General features: G+C 57.7%; 1 protein-coding gene across 1 annotated transcript; it reads left to right on the top strand.

Moving 5' to 3' along the window:
• The first annotated feature begins 791 nt into the window (after positions 1-791).
• LOC103532300 (protein O-GlcNAcase-like) lies at positions 792-12,453 on the top strand. Its single transcript, XM_030450722.1, has 17 exons — positions 792-864; positions 3,186-3,237; positions 4,164-4,261; positions 4,694-4,824; positions 5,047-5,218; positions 5,493-5,591; positions 5,780-6,064; positions 6,353-6,481; positions 6,653-7,635; positions 7,707-7,881; positions 8,216-8,272; positions 9,155-9,240; positions 9,485-9,589; positions 10,997-11,088; positions 11,473-11,665; positions 11,745-11,916; positions 12,256-12,453. Exons 1-17 carry the CDS (start codon positions 825-827, stop codon positions 12,390-12,392), a joined length of 3,006 nt encoding a protein of 1,001 aa, XP_030306582.1. The 5' UTR covers positions 792-824; the 3' UTR covers positions 12,393-12,453.
• Positions 12,454-13,617: the final 1,164 nt, after the last annotated feature.

The following is a 13,617-nucleotide window of genomic DNA, read 5'->3' as shown; positions in this document are numbered from 1 at the left end:
TGGCCCCATTCCTCACAGCTGCATGATAACAAAATCCGGTTCCTACTCCCTGGGTTACGCTGACACCTCATAATGAGCCTGACAAATAGGAGAAGTGGTCAGGAAAAGGGCAGAGCAATGCAGCAATGCCAAACACCTTCAATGTAGGCAGGTATCAGTGGCTGTGCAGCTGGAGGATAGCGAGCTAATGGCAGCACTTCTGCAAACCAGAACCTGTGGGACAGAGGGGATCATGAGCCAAACGTGTCAACATCTCAGAGCAGCGTGACAAAAGGCAAACAGCAGCCTGACATATGCAAGCAGCCGAGTCACATGCAAAGCACACGAAACAGTCGTGATATCCTGAATCCGGGAAGCCAGAGAGACCTCACACCCTGGGCCTGGTGTGCAGGTGCCAGCGGGAGAGGCAACAGCTCTGTGGTAAAGACAAGGGGAAATCTTCGGGTCCGGCTAAAGCGCTCGGGCCACCACGGAGCGGTTTTGCCGAAGGCTACACGGCGACCCCCGCCCCGCCCTGCGCCCTGGCCCCGCCGCGGCCCCACCCGCCGGTTCCGCCCCCTGCGCTGCGGCGAGGGAGGGGAGGGCAGCTGCGTCTCCTCGGAGGGGAGGGCAGGCGGCGGAGCCGTCTTCCATGAGTCTGTCTGTGCACCCTTCCATCTCTCCGAGCGTCCCTCCACTCTCCCTGCGAATCCCTCTGCGCATCCCTCAATCTCTCTGCGAGTCTCCCCTGCATCCCTCCATCCCCCCCCCCCCCCCGCACCTTTCCATCCCCCCGCGCACCCCTCCGCCCGCCCCAGCTCCGGCAGGGACGCTCCTGCACGGGTATGGCGGGGCGGCCACCCTTCCTCTGCGGCGTGGTGGAAGGTAGGTCCCTCCGGGGATGCGGCTGGGGCCGGTGCCTCACCTGGGCACTGCAGGTGCTTCGCCTGCTCCACTCAGAGCGAAGAGGGACTGGGAAGGGCTGCCAGGACCCGAGGGGAGGCAGGGCCCCTGTCCATTCCCAGGGGTACGAAACCACCCCCACTGTCACTCCCCATCCCCCGAGGCTGCTGCACTCCAAGCTACCCCGCAAAAGGGCATGGGGACCCACTGCTTTGGGCTCCAGCATGGAGGATCCTGGTGTCTGCCCCTCCTGCCACTCTGCCCACAGTGCAGTGCTGCCTTGGGCTGTAGCCAAACATGGCCAGGAAGAGCCTGGTCTCCCATAGCAATTCTGTATGGATCAGCCCTGTCTTTCTGCTCCTCCATGTCCCCAACTCTCGTTTCTGTATCACAACACCTCTGGAGCAGGGCTACGCCTGGCAGCACTGGGAAAAAGCCATCTTCACTTTTCCTTGCAGCACAATACCCTCTCCCTCCCCAGAAGCCCACTGTCCACTGCCTTGCCAGGGAGGAAACAAAGCCACCATGCAAATAAACGCAAAATAAATGGAAAGTGCGGGGATGGGGAAGTTGATAGCAAAGAGAAATAAGAGGCAGGAAGAATCATTGATACAGGGAAGTTGACCTGGGACAGAGGACACAAATGCTGTCAGCAGAGCCATGCCAAGAGAAGGTGCCTGAAGAGTGAGGAAGGAAAGGCACTCCTCACCCTGGCACAGGACCCAGCATGGAACACGGTGGTGTGGTGGCAGGCAGGCTGCTGGGCAGGGTACAGCTGAGCAGGGCCAGGTCAGGCCAGGAGTGTCCTACACAGAACCCCCCCCTGCCCCTGGAGATGGCTGAACTGGTGTCACTTCACAGCAAAGTGTGAGTGAGGCACTCACAGGCAGATGCTGCACAGGGACTCCTGTGAACTGAGCAGGAGTTGTCATGGATTGGGAAATGTAAAATCATTGACAATATAATGGGAATGCTTGCTGAGATCCTTGAGTGGCCACAAATTTGGCCCTCTGCATAGCGGAGGGTGGTTAGCAAGGTGAATATATATAATATCAAAGTAGATGGATATTCAAGCAGGTAGATCTGTAAAGGAGATAACGTTCAGTGTGTGCTGTAGCACAACCTGTGCCTCAGGCAGGGGCTGGGGCTGCAGGGTTGGCTCCTTCCAAAGGGCACACAGTGATAGGGTCCCTTCCCAGGCAGACCAGCTCTGGTGTGCTTGGGGGCTTTGGGGACACACGGGCACTTTTCTGGGAAATGGTGGCCTTGTGAAACCATCAGCTGCTGTAGTGCTGCAGCTTCAAGCTTGTGTCAGACACTGGTCCCCAACAAGCACCTAGAGACTACAAGAAGCAGAAGTGGAAATGTTTAGAAACACTTGGGAATTTGATGACTCCAGATCTGTAGCTCCTGCATTCAGTTTTGTTGATGTGAACCTTCTGGAAGGACAATGTCCTTGCAGCCAGTCTTGGTGCTCACTAATGAGTGGTTGTTTTAGCAGGGAATTGGTAAGGTTGCTCCCTGGTGTGCTTTCCCGCTGCGGATTTTCTCTGGGCAAGCTTATGGGATGGTGTTTTCCGGTGGGAGACAGACAAGGTCCCTGTGAAAGGTCTTATGGAGTCACAGTCCCAGCACTCATGGGCATCCCTGCATGTTGTTAGTTATTGATCTGAACAGGTTGACATGGGTCAGGGTGCTGCCTCAGTCTTGTCCTGCTGCAATGCAGGTATATGTCTGCAGGGTGTGGGAGAGAGCTGTGCCAGTGCAGTTCCGGTGCAATGATTACAGAGAGCCTGTCCATAGCCTGTCCAGGAACAACAATACTTTGCTTGACACTACACAGACACGGAGATATGTAGAGACACAGAGCTAGTCCCTGTAAAGAAGAAAATCCCTAGGCAGAAATCTCCAGGGAAGGTATACGACAGCTCTGTGATTTTGTGCACCCCAAAATCACGCTAGAGTGCTTTATAACCCAGCCAGCCCTCAGCTGTCTTCTCTAGGCTTGGCTTTTGCTGTGCAAATTCCTCCTCCCAGGTTAAGCACTACCTTGTGCAGTTCTTCCCAGCTGCCTCTCTCTGGGAAGGATAGAACCACAGGCTTTATACCCACTTGCTAGAATACCAGTGCCCAGCAAGATCATAGCAGGATAAGGAACACCTGAAGGACCCAGAGATCTGGTGGAGCCCTGGGTTTAAGAGCTGCCATAGTGACAAAACAGAGAGAGAGTCTGTTCTGAGGCAGATACTGAAAAATGCATTTTCATGGTTCTTTTTGTTTGTTTTTTGTTTTCCCTATTACAGGTTTCTATGGGAGACCGTGGTCTATGGAACAGAGGAAACTTCTCTTTCAATGGCAAGTACCCTGATTTTTTCTCTCTGCAGCTACTAGCCTGTAGCAGAGTGACAAGGTCAAAAGTCAAAATGCTGTGGAGGCAGGAGCAGTGAGGAAAACACGCTGGAGGGAGGCTCCTGGGGCTCCTTTGGGACGCTGGGGCAACAGTAGCAAAGGGGGCTCAGGACAGGGCCCCTCTGTCCCAGAGCACCCCTGGATCCAGCTCTGGGAATGACTCCCCTGCTCTGGCCCTGGTGTGGTGGCTGTGAGATGGACAGACAGCCCAAGGATATTTAGACAGATGTGGGCCATGCTGCCTCTTGCCAGCAGATGGTGCTGGGACTCTGCTGCAGCCCAGATGTATCCAGATGTGCTTGGCTGTGGGTTCTGGGACTGGGCTGGGTTCCTGAAGGTGCCCATTGCCTCACCTCTGAGCCACGTGGGCCTGGGAAGTGCTACATGGCACCAGCCCCTGTGGGCACACCCTGTGTTCCCGCTGCCATCACAGCAAGTGACTGGCTCACCCTACCTGGGGTCACCGTCCCCACTGCCCTGTGCTCCTAGTGAGGCACCAGGAGGTGTTTCCAGCTAGCCCAGCCTCGCTGGAGCTGGGTGTGACCTTGTGGAAACACATGGCACAGCAAACCTGCGTCACTCCATCATGGGCACAAGTGTTGGGATTACCAGTGGGAGCACTGGGTGACATTTATGTCTCTGCATGGTGCTTGATAGTACAGAGAGCTGGGCTGCCTGTGCAGGGGAAGAGCTGTGGCTCTGCAGCCAGGAGGGCTCTGTGTATGCAGAGGCTAGAAGCCTGTAGGTCTGGAGCAGGAAAGGGTGCTGAGTGCTGAGGAGCTCTTGGTGCTTCAGGCTGGCATGTGTCCAAACATCTTTTTGCAAAGAGCAAAGCCTGGAGCCCTGGGTGATGCCTTGTTGTTGCTACGCAGGCTGAAGCGCCGGGGGCTAAACTGCTACATGTATGCGCCCAAGGATGAGCTGAAGCACCGGCTGCTCTGGCGGGAGCCCTACACAGAGCAGGAGGCAGGTACCGGCTCTGCTGGGCCCCAGCATGGGTGGGCTGCAGGTGTCCCAGGTCTGAAGTGTGGTCTGTGTCTCAGCCAGGCTCTTAGCACTCTTACTGCCAGGAACATGCCCATCACAGGTAGGCCACAGGCCTAGTGCCCAGAGACCCCCAGACCCTGCCTGGTACAAGGAGACCACCCAGACCCTGCCCACACTCTGGAATTGCCTAGGAGCCCTCTATCACAGGGGCCTCTGGCAATGAGCTTGAATATGCCAGGCCCCACTGACCCTTGCAGAGATTCCTCTGTGTCCGAAGGGAGTGGAAACTGTCTGCCCAGGTCCTCTCTCGTAGTTGCTGGTGCCCTCAGCTCCTTCCTTTTGGGCCACTGTGGTTCCCTCTCCCTCCATCCCTCACCTCCCAGCACACACAGCACCCCTTCTGCTTTGTCCCCAGCCCATATGCAGTCTCTCATCAAAGCTGCCCAAGAGCAGAGCGTGGAGTTTGTTTTTGCCATTTCTGCTGGCCAGGACATGGTGTTTTCAAGTGCTGGGGATCAGCTCCTGCTACAGCAAAAACTCAGGCAGGTACCGTAGGCCATTCCTTCCATCCCACTGCTCCCAGCAGAGGGACACCCATGTTTGTGTGAGGGCCCTGTGGCTACCCCAGTGGTGACTGTGGGGCTGCAAGGCCCTCCTGCTGCTGCACATCAAGAAGCAGCTGTGTGTGTGGCAGGACCTTGGCGAAGGCTGGCTGCCTCTGATCTCTCTGCTGCCAGGGACCCTAGCAGTCCATGCCCATGCCTGCAGGTGGCTGCCATGGGGTGCCATGCCTTCGCGTTACTCTTTGATGACATCGACCCCTGCATGTGCCAAGCTGACAGAGATGTCTTCCCCTCCCTGGCACAGGCTCAGGCCTCTGTGGCCAACGAGATGTACAGGAGGCTGGGCCAACCCTCCATCTTCCTCTTCTGCCCTACAGGTACTTCTGGCAGCCCTGTGGCCCCAGCCCTCCCCCTGGGAGCCTGCTGCTTGGCCAGGGCCCTTTGGCTGCTGCACCCCATCCTTGTGTCAGCCCTGACAGCCTCCAGGGTTCCCTCTATTCCCCATGCGTTTGTGGGAGCCCAGGAGATCTCAGAACAATGGGACCAGGCTGCAGAGGGGCTGGTGCTGCAGTGGCCCTGCATGCTGTGTTCCCTGCACCTTTTCTCTGCTCCCTGCTCTGTCCATCAGGGATTCCTGTGCTCTCTCCTCAGAGTATTGCAGCTCCCTGTGCTCTCCCAGTCCTGGTCAGTCCCATTACTTGCTGACCCTTGGACAGGAGCTGCTCCCCGGGATCAGTATGGTTTGGACAGGTGAGCTCCTGGCCAGCTCTGGGGGTTGCATGGCCCCAGCCGGGCAGGGCTGGGCTGAGGGTCTTCTCTCCTGGCTGGGGAGAATGGGACAGACTGAGCTGGCCCTTGACTCCACACTGAGTGCCCAGACATGTGCCTGTCCCTGTGCTGCCTGCTGCTCTACACATCTCCCTGCTGTGATGCTCCAGGCCCAAAGGTGGTGTCACAGGAGCTCTCAGCCACGCTGCTGGAGGAGGTGGAGGGTGTCCTTCGGCGCCGCCCCATCATCTGGGACAACCTGTATGCCAATGACTATGACTGCAGACGTGTCTTCCTGGGCCCCTACACTGGACGTGCTCCAGGCCTCATGGCCAGGCTGGGTGGATTGCTCCTTAACCCCAATTGTGAGCTCCAGGCCAACTTCATTCCCATACACACACTGGGCACCTGGTTTCAGAGCGAGCTGCGGAGCTGTGCCCACCTTGATCACACAGGTACCTGGCTTTGGGACCCCAAGCAGCTCAGTATGTGGGACCCTAGTGCTGGCAGTGAGCTTGTGTACCCAAGGCAGGGCCCTGACCATCACTGCCCATCTTTGCCATGGCCCTACAGACTTTCCTGCATGGCAGCCTGGGTGAGGTATCACCTGGCTGGGCAGCATGGGATGTGTCCTGAGGGGTATCTCCTTGGGGTGGGTGGTCTGCCTGCCCTCAGTGTGGCGTGGGAGAGCTCCATCAACCCAAGAGTGGGGCTGCCCAGGCTGATGAGCTCCAGTTCCTCAGGGATGTACACTGTGGAAGCTCTGGGGGACAGACAGAGTGCACCAGAGGGGAGCTACAGCCCTCAGGAGGCCTTGGAGCTGGCACTGCTTGACTGGGTGGCTGAGATAAATCATCAGACCTTAGAGCCAGGTAGGTAGTGGACTTGCACCAAGCAATGCAAAGTCCTTTGTCCTGGCAGCTTCCTAGTCCCTGCTAGCTCAGAGATGAAACTTGCTGGCCAGTCCTGGGGCTGTGCTGCCCCATGGGCAGCAGTTTCCATGCAGGTGGCAGAGCAGCTTCCCCCTTGTTCCCTTCTGGCAGGAGGAAGGACCATGGCACACCCAAGCATTAGCCTCAAGGGAGGAAAGTGGCTTCAGACTGGCCCAGCAGGAGGACAGGAGACCATGCCCAACTCCCAGCCTGATGACTCTGCTCCTAGTGGGGCAGACCAGAGGCCTTGTGGTGTGGCACCAGAGAATGGAAGGAAGATGACCTCAAAGGCTGAGAACGACAGTGGGAGCAGGACCTCTGCTAGCCATCACCAAAGCCTCACAGGGGATGGGGACCAGCTCACCACAAGGAGCAGAGAGAGCTGCAAGCCCTCCTCTGCTCTGCCCAGCACAGCTGGGAGTGTTCAGCCCTCAGGAACCCCGGTGGCTACTGAGACCCTTCAAAGCCCAGTCTCTGCAATGTGCTGCAGCAGTGGGGCCAACAGCAGCCAGGGCCTTCCCCTACCCACCTGTGATGCCAGGACGAGTGGTGACAGCCACCTTCAGGTCCCCAGCAGTACCCAGCCTGAGGACAACAGGGTTGACATGCCTCAGGCACCCCCAGGGTCTGGGGCTGACACCAGCCCTGGCCCCCCCTTACCACTCAGTGATGGGGCTGGAACCAGCTCTGGACACCCAGCAGCTCTCACTGATGGGGCTGGTGGCAGCCCTGGCTCCACAGCACCATTGACACCAGAGGAAAATGGGTCCAGCCCCGTGGCCCTGCCAACTCTAGAGGAGGCCAGGTCCAGCCCCACAGCATCTGTGACCCCAGAGGTGGCCAGGTCCAGCCCCATGACACCTGTGATCCCAGAAGAGGCCAGGTCCATACCTTCAGTATTGCTGACCCTCAAGGATGCCAGGTCCAATCCCACAGCACCACTAACTCTGGAGGAGGTGCGGATGCTGGTGGAGCTCTTCTACCTTCCCTACAATCATGGGCCACAGGCACAGCATATTCTGGAGAACTTTCGTTGGCTCTGGAATAACAGCTTCAGCGTGGGGATCCCAGCCACAGTTACTGATACCTGTGGGGTAAGGCTGATCTGGGCACTGCTGTGGGCCAGTACCCATGATGGTCACACTGAGGGATGGTTCCCCCACAGGGCATGCAGTGGCGCAGCCAAGCCCGGGCCTTCCAGCTCCTCTGTGCTCAGACATGTCACCTGCACAGCCGCTTCGTCAGCAGTGCTGGACGGGTGCTGCTCTATGACCTCCACCCTTACCTCTGGAGTGTGCGCAACATACTGCTGGCTGCCAGTGCCTTCATCCTCTGGCTGGGTAGGTGGCTGATGGAGCACTGAGCCAGCCCCTGTGGCCCCATAGCACACACGCACTCACACCCTGGCCAAATCCATCCCTCTTGGAGTGCTGGGTCCCCCACACACTGTGACATACCCAAAGCAGCTGAAGCTTGTCCTGTGGTAACCCATATTTGTCCTCCCTTTAGGAGGAGAAGGTGAAGGTGGCTTGGACCCCCTCCCAGAGGTCTGGGGTCCCTATGTCTGGCTGGGGGTGCCAGGGTCTTTCCTGGGTTTCACTTCCCATTGACACATTCCCTGCCCATGAGGGAATGTGGCCCATGTCCCACACTCACCCCTTACCTCCCTTGCAGATGGCCACCTGCTCTGTGACCCTGGCCCCAAAGGCACCTGGGGAAGCTGCTTTGGCTGTAAGTACCAGCACTGCCCTGGCTTATCTGCCTGCGCAGTGTTGCCCTGGCTGCTGTCCTCCATCACCTCCAGCCCCACAGCAACACCCACCAGAGCTGAGCGGGAATGGCCATGGGCACCTCTGTGTGCTCTGACACACTGAGGCAGATGTGACACTGCTGCTGAGAAGAGGGCAATCATCAGAGCTGCTTTTAACCATCTCTTGCAGTCTAGAGGGAATGTCTGCTTCTAGGACATGGTTCTTCAGCCCTGTTAACCCAAAGACTCCTTCACCTTTCTGGTGAAATGTACCTATTTGCTATTGGGAGCAGTAGTGTCCTGGGTGACAGAGGTGAGGTTGGATTTTGAATGCCTGTACATCACTTTGGTAGTCCCTGTTCCTGTGGTTTAGGGTTCCTTACTGCTCTGTATTTTGACCTCTTACAAACCCAGAACTGTTACAAGATCACAATCTGAGAGGGTCACTAACCCCAGTACTGGATGGGGCCATATGCCTTGAACCACTTCTGCAGGGAAGCACCCACATGCAGAGCAAGTTCCCACAGATGCTGCAGAGCCAGATAGTTGGGCAGCTAAGCAACGATCTGCTCTCCTTGCCAGCTGCAGCTTCCCAAACATGTCCAGGAGCTGTGTCTGTCATGGAGGGAGGGTCATAATTTTCACCATTCCCCCACTTCAAGTCCTGTTGCAGAGGGTGTGCTGTTATTCCAATGCATAGAGGTGGCTGCCAAGCCCAGACGAGGTCCAGTGCTGGGGATGCAGAACTGCGGGGCAAATCCTTGGAGCATTGACTCATGTGTGACCAGTGTAGCAGAGGCTGATCTCCTTTTGGGCCAGCAGTTTTTTGTTCACTACATGTGTCTGTGTCCTGCTGCCTCCAGGGTGCCAGAGCATCACCACTCCAATCCTGCTGGCAGGGGATGCTGAGCCCTGGGTGCACCGTGGGGGCCTCTTTGGAGAGCTGCAGGTTAGAGTGTGCTCATGTCTGTGGGGGCTGAAGGAGGCACTGGGAAGTTGGAATCCCAGCTGCTGCTCCTGGTCCTGCCATGGGGCTACTGCAAACTTGGGAAGGCAGAGCTGCCTCAGGCCTCTGCATCTCAGCTGCAGCTCCTGGGGTTCAGGCTCCCTCAGAGGGGCCCTCCTCTTGTTGCCTGCAGAACAAGGTTTGGGGCTAAGATAACCTGCTCCTTGATAGGCTGTATCTCTTCCAGGAGCTGCTGCCCGTGGGGAACAGCTGTGACCTCTTCTACCACCCACCTCCACTCTTCCCATGCAGTCAGCTGTACCTTCTGCGCCCACTGCTGCCCCTGGACAAGGTGAGAGCAGGGGTACAAAGGGGTGGCCCATGCAACAGGGGTTGGGACTCACCTTTGCATGGGCTGTGCTGTACACGTTCATCTGCTGCTGCTCCCATGGCTGACCTTGCAAGGCAGGGTAGTACAGGTGGGAAGGGACCTCTGGGATCCAGCCTGCGCTCAGAGCAGCCCAGGTCACCCAGGGCTGTGTCAAGCAGTATGTCAGCCCAATGGGCTGGAGAGCAGGTGTGTCAGTTGCCAGGAAAGATCCAGAACAGGACAAATCTGTATGGCAACCTCCTGCAGCCTTCATCCCTCTGCAGCTCTAGCAGAGCCTGTTGAGAGCCTGTTGAGATTATTCTCCACACTAGTCCCTTCTTCAGATATTCATCCAGTTTACAGAATGATTCCGTGCTGGAGAGGCAGCAGCCTGTCATCTGCCAGACCCCCTGCTCTGTTCATCATCCCAGCAGTTCAATGAGATGGGAAGGGAAAAGGAAAATTTAGAAGTGGGTGAACACACAAGTTAAACTGCTTCTAAACCCAGCAGAGCCCTGAGTTCCCCAAGTGCCAGAATCTGAAAAAAACACTCTGCTCCCTCTCCTAGATGAAGTAAATGCTAATGCTGCAAATGCAGTTATCACAGCCACAAATCCCTCTTAAATACAGTCCCTGAAATGCACAGCTGCAGCCCTTGTAAATAACAGAGGAGCCGGAAGCACATGAGAGCTCATTATGTTATCAGACTGCAGCTGCCACCAGTTCCCATTGCAAAAGCTTGTTTTCAATTGTCTGTTGTCAAAGTTCATCCGGTCAACTTTAACAAGTTGAATGTCTGTCCAGTCAAACTTTGAAAGCAAAACCCAGCTAAGCACTGCAGCCCGTTCTGAGAGTGGTGCTTGGAAGCACTCTGTCCTGCCTGTGTCCTTCAGGGATTGGGGCAGCCTTTCCTTTCAGAAGCAGTTTAAGTGGGATGTTCTTTTGGATGATTTTGTGAGCAGCAGCAAAATCTGATCAAGACAGGAAAATTTGAGACATCTCACTTTGCACATGCTCTGTGTCAGCATCCATTTCCCTGCTGTTCTGGCTGCTCAGAGCATGCTCTGTCCTGGGACTGAGCGTGTTTCCTTAGCAGCTGCTGCTCTGGGATACCTGACTAGAATGGCAATTTCTCATTTTGAAGCATTACTGTGCTGTGGCAACAAGCCTCAGGAGGCCAGCAGAAGGTGGTGCACAGTGCATCACCTGGCACAGATGCCAGTGCTGAAACACCTTCCCCTGGCCAGGACACACTGGAGGCCACAGCTCTGGTTGTTACCCCTCTTTATAGGGCATCATGCCTGGTGGCAGACAGCTGAGGGGCACCAGTGGGGAAGGGTTTGGACAGAGTAGGCAGAGCCAGGGCTGAGGTGAATCTGGGTCTTCCAGGGAGAGCTTTACCGAATGTGCCGGGAGAGTCTGGACTGTGACCCCAAAGTTGCAAAGATCCTTGCAGCCCACCCTGATCTCCTTGGTGACAGGTGAGATGCAGCGCCTCCAGAGCTCCCTCTTGCCAGATGTGTGCCGATACTGTCATGTTCGGGGTGAGGCAGGGCCATGGGGTAAGGCAGTGGCCTCTCCTGACATCCCTGTGGCTACTGGCTCTGCTGGCACCATGGCTGGCACAGCCACACCCTGTGGGAGAGGGCAGGGAGGGCAGTCCCTGCCCTAATGTCCAGCTGGGTTGAGGCAACCACTTAGGGTTGTGGTGGCTCCCCTTGGTTGAGGGCTTCTGCTGGGTGGTCTCATAGGGCTGGCAGGCTCCTGTCCTGCTGTAGCAGGAGGAGGAGGCTGGCTGGCCAGAGCTTTTCCTGGGGCAGGCTGGCTCTGGGTGCAGCTAACCCATGCTCCTGCTCTGCTGGCAGGCTTCTGGGCAGCTTCCTGAGCCTCAGCCCTGAGTACACCTTTGTGCTGGAGGATGAGCATGGTCTCTGTGGCTATGCAGCTGGAGCACTCTGTGCTGAAGGCTTCCTGCAGCAGCAAGACAGCAGCTGGCTGCCGGCCATACGGCACAAGTACCCCCGAGACCTGGGTGCAGGTGCTCCAGCTCTGGGACAGGTGAGAGGGCACCTGGAGCAGAGTGGAGTGGGTACAGGGGGGTGGCGGGGGTTCCCTCACTTGTTTTTTTCACCTGCAGGATGCTTTGGAGGAAGCACTGCTCTTCTTCCACTCAGAGCCACCCTCTGTGCCCCTGCCTGTGCTGCGGCGCTTCCCGTCTCTGGTGCAGCTGGGCACGGCCCCCCGAGTGCTGGACGTGGGTGCCAGCCACAGCCTGGCCATCTGCCTGCTGAGCGCACTCAGGGCCAATGGTGAGCATCACCTCCCCGTGCTGCCACCTGAGGCACCCCTGGTCCATCACAGTCCCATTCTAGCTGCTCCCTTGTCCATCCCAGAGCTGGGGGCTGGTCCCACCTGCACCCCACCTCTCTGCACAGCCCTGGGGTAGTCCTCTCTGGGGCTCCCTGTCCCCTCTCTGATACAGCCTGGGCCCAGCTGCCAATGCACTATGCCCTTGCCTTGCACTGGGGACATGGAGACCTTTGTCCCAGGGGATCACATAGGCACCCATTGCCAAAGGGCAGTGCAGAGGTCCCAACCCCAGAGCTGGGTCTCCAGTGCCAGTGCCTGACCTCTTGCCTCCCTTCCAGGGTCACGGGGAGTGCTTTGCCAGGTCAGTGCCACTGACAGACAGCAGCTGAGCTTCTACAACAAGCTGGGCTTTGTTGCCCTGCCAGTGTCCTGGGGCAACTCCGCAGGCGTTCAGCTCCTGGGACGTCTCCTCTGAGCACGCTGCATGGGACAATAGTGTCAATGGACAGGCTGACTCCCCAGGCTGGGCAGCATCAGCCCAAGGGAATGGAAGCAGAGGGGCACCTTGAGCAGGGCAGGTATCCATGATGGGGGACATGGCCTGGGGGTGGGCAGGGTATAATTGGGATGTGTGCAGGGCGCAAGGCTGTGAGGGTCCTTGGGCAATAGAGGGATATTTCTGCCATCTCAGAAGATTTGGCTATCAGGGCTCCTCTACTCCTTCCCAACTGTTCCTGCTTGATGAGCACCCTCTGTCTTTGCTGCAGAGCCAGCAACATCCCCAGGCTGTCTGCAGAGCAGGAGGCCTGGCAGAAGCCACAGGGGTAGTACTTGGGATGGTGGTCTCAGAGCATGGCACAGTGCATTAGTGCTAAGCATCCCTGCCCTGCACGCTGGGCTGTCCAGCTCTCCCCATCCCCTCTGTGGTCCTAGGCTGGGCAGCTGGGGCTGGGGCTGGCCCTTGGCACCCAGAGAGGTATGTATGAACTGATCTGGTATGGGGCACAGTCAGGCAGCCTCCATATCTGCTGCCCAGAGGCTGAAGGAAGTGCTGTCCCTGGCAATAAAGCATTTGCTGGGCTGTCACCATGGTTTGATTTCTTGAGGGAAGTGCTGGGGTAGCAGCATGTCTCTCTCACACCCTCACAACCACCTTCCAGGCTGCCCTGTCTGTCTATCCCATGCTGGCTGGCATTACAGCTGGTCCCGTGTAACCTCAAACGAAGCAGTTCTGCACACATCTACCTCTCCAGCAGCTCACCAACCCTTGGCTTCCCCCTGCACCATGCTCCAGGAAGGAGCTCCATGGCGCTCGGTAGGCCCCAACCCTGCTGGATAGGATCCCAGGCCTGGGCCTTCCCTGTGGTCCCGGCTGCCTTGTGGGTCTGGGGTCTGCTGCACGCCTAGGACAGGCAGGATGCCCACGGGGGGGCAACGTCTGTCCAGCCGTCCTGCTGTAGCCTCTGGAAAAGATCAGGGAGAGAGGGCTGGAAGAAGCAACGAAGAGAGGCTCTGCCTTTCCCCGTGCCCGGGGCAGCCGTGGGTGTCCCAGGAGGGATGGGGAGCTCGGTGCTCCCGGGCTGCTGAGACCCCGCGGGATCCTCTGCGGTCGGTCGGTCGGGGCTGGACAGTCAGGGGGAAGGGAAGGGTCGGTCCCCCGCACCCGCCAGCTCCAATGCCCTCTGCTCCGCCCCCGCAGC

This window comes from Calypte anna, chromosome 4B (genome assembly GCF_003957555.1).
Source record: "Calypte anna isolate BGI_N300 chromosome 4B, bCalAnn1_v1.p, whole genome shotgun sequence".
Classification (NCBI taxonomy): Eukaryota; Metazoa; Chordata; class Aves; order Apodiformes; family Trochilidae; genus Calypte; species Calypte anna.
Note: the sequence above shows the minus strand (reverse complement) of the source record. Positions and strands in the feature narration are given on the sequence as shown.

Excerpts from the sequence above, each read along its gene's own strand:
- LOC103532300 (XM_030450722.1), top strand. The coding sequence starts at position 825 with ATGGCGGGGCGGCCACCCTTCCTCTGCGGCGTGGTGGAAG. Across the intron at positions 4,262-4,693 it reads CTACACAGAGCAGGAGGCAG|CCCATATGCAGTCTCTCATC; the intron begins GTACCGGCTCTG and ends CTTTGTCCCCAG. Across the intron at positions 8,273-9,154 it reads CTGGGGAAGCTGCTTTGGCT|GGTGCCAGAGCATCACCACT; the intron begins GTAAGTACCAGC and ends TGCTGCCTCCAG.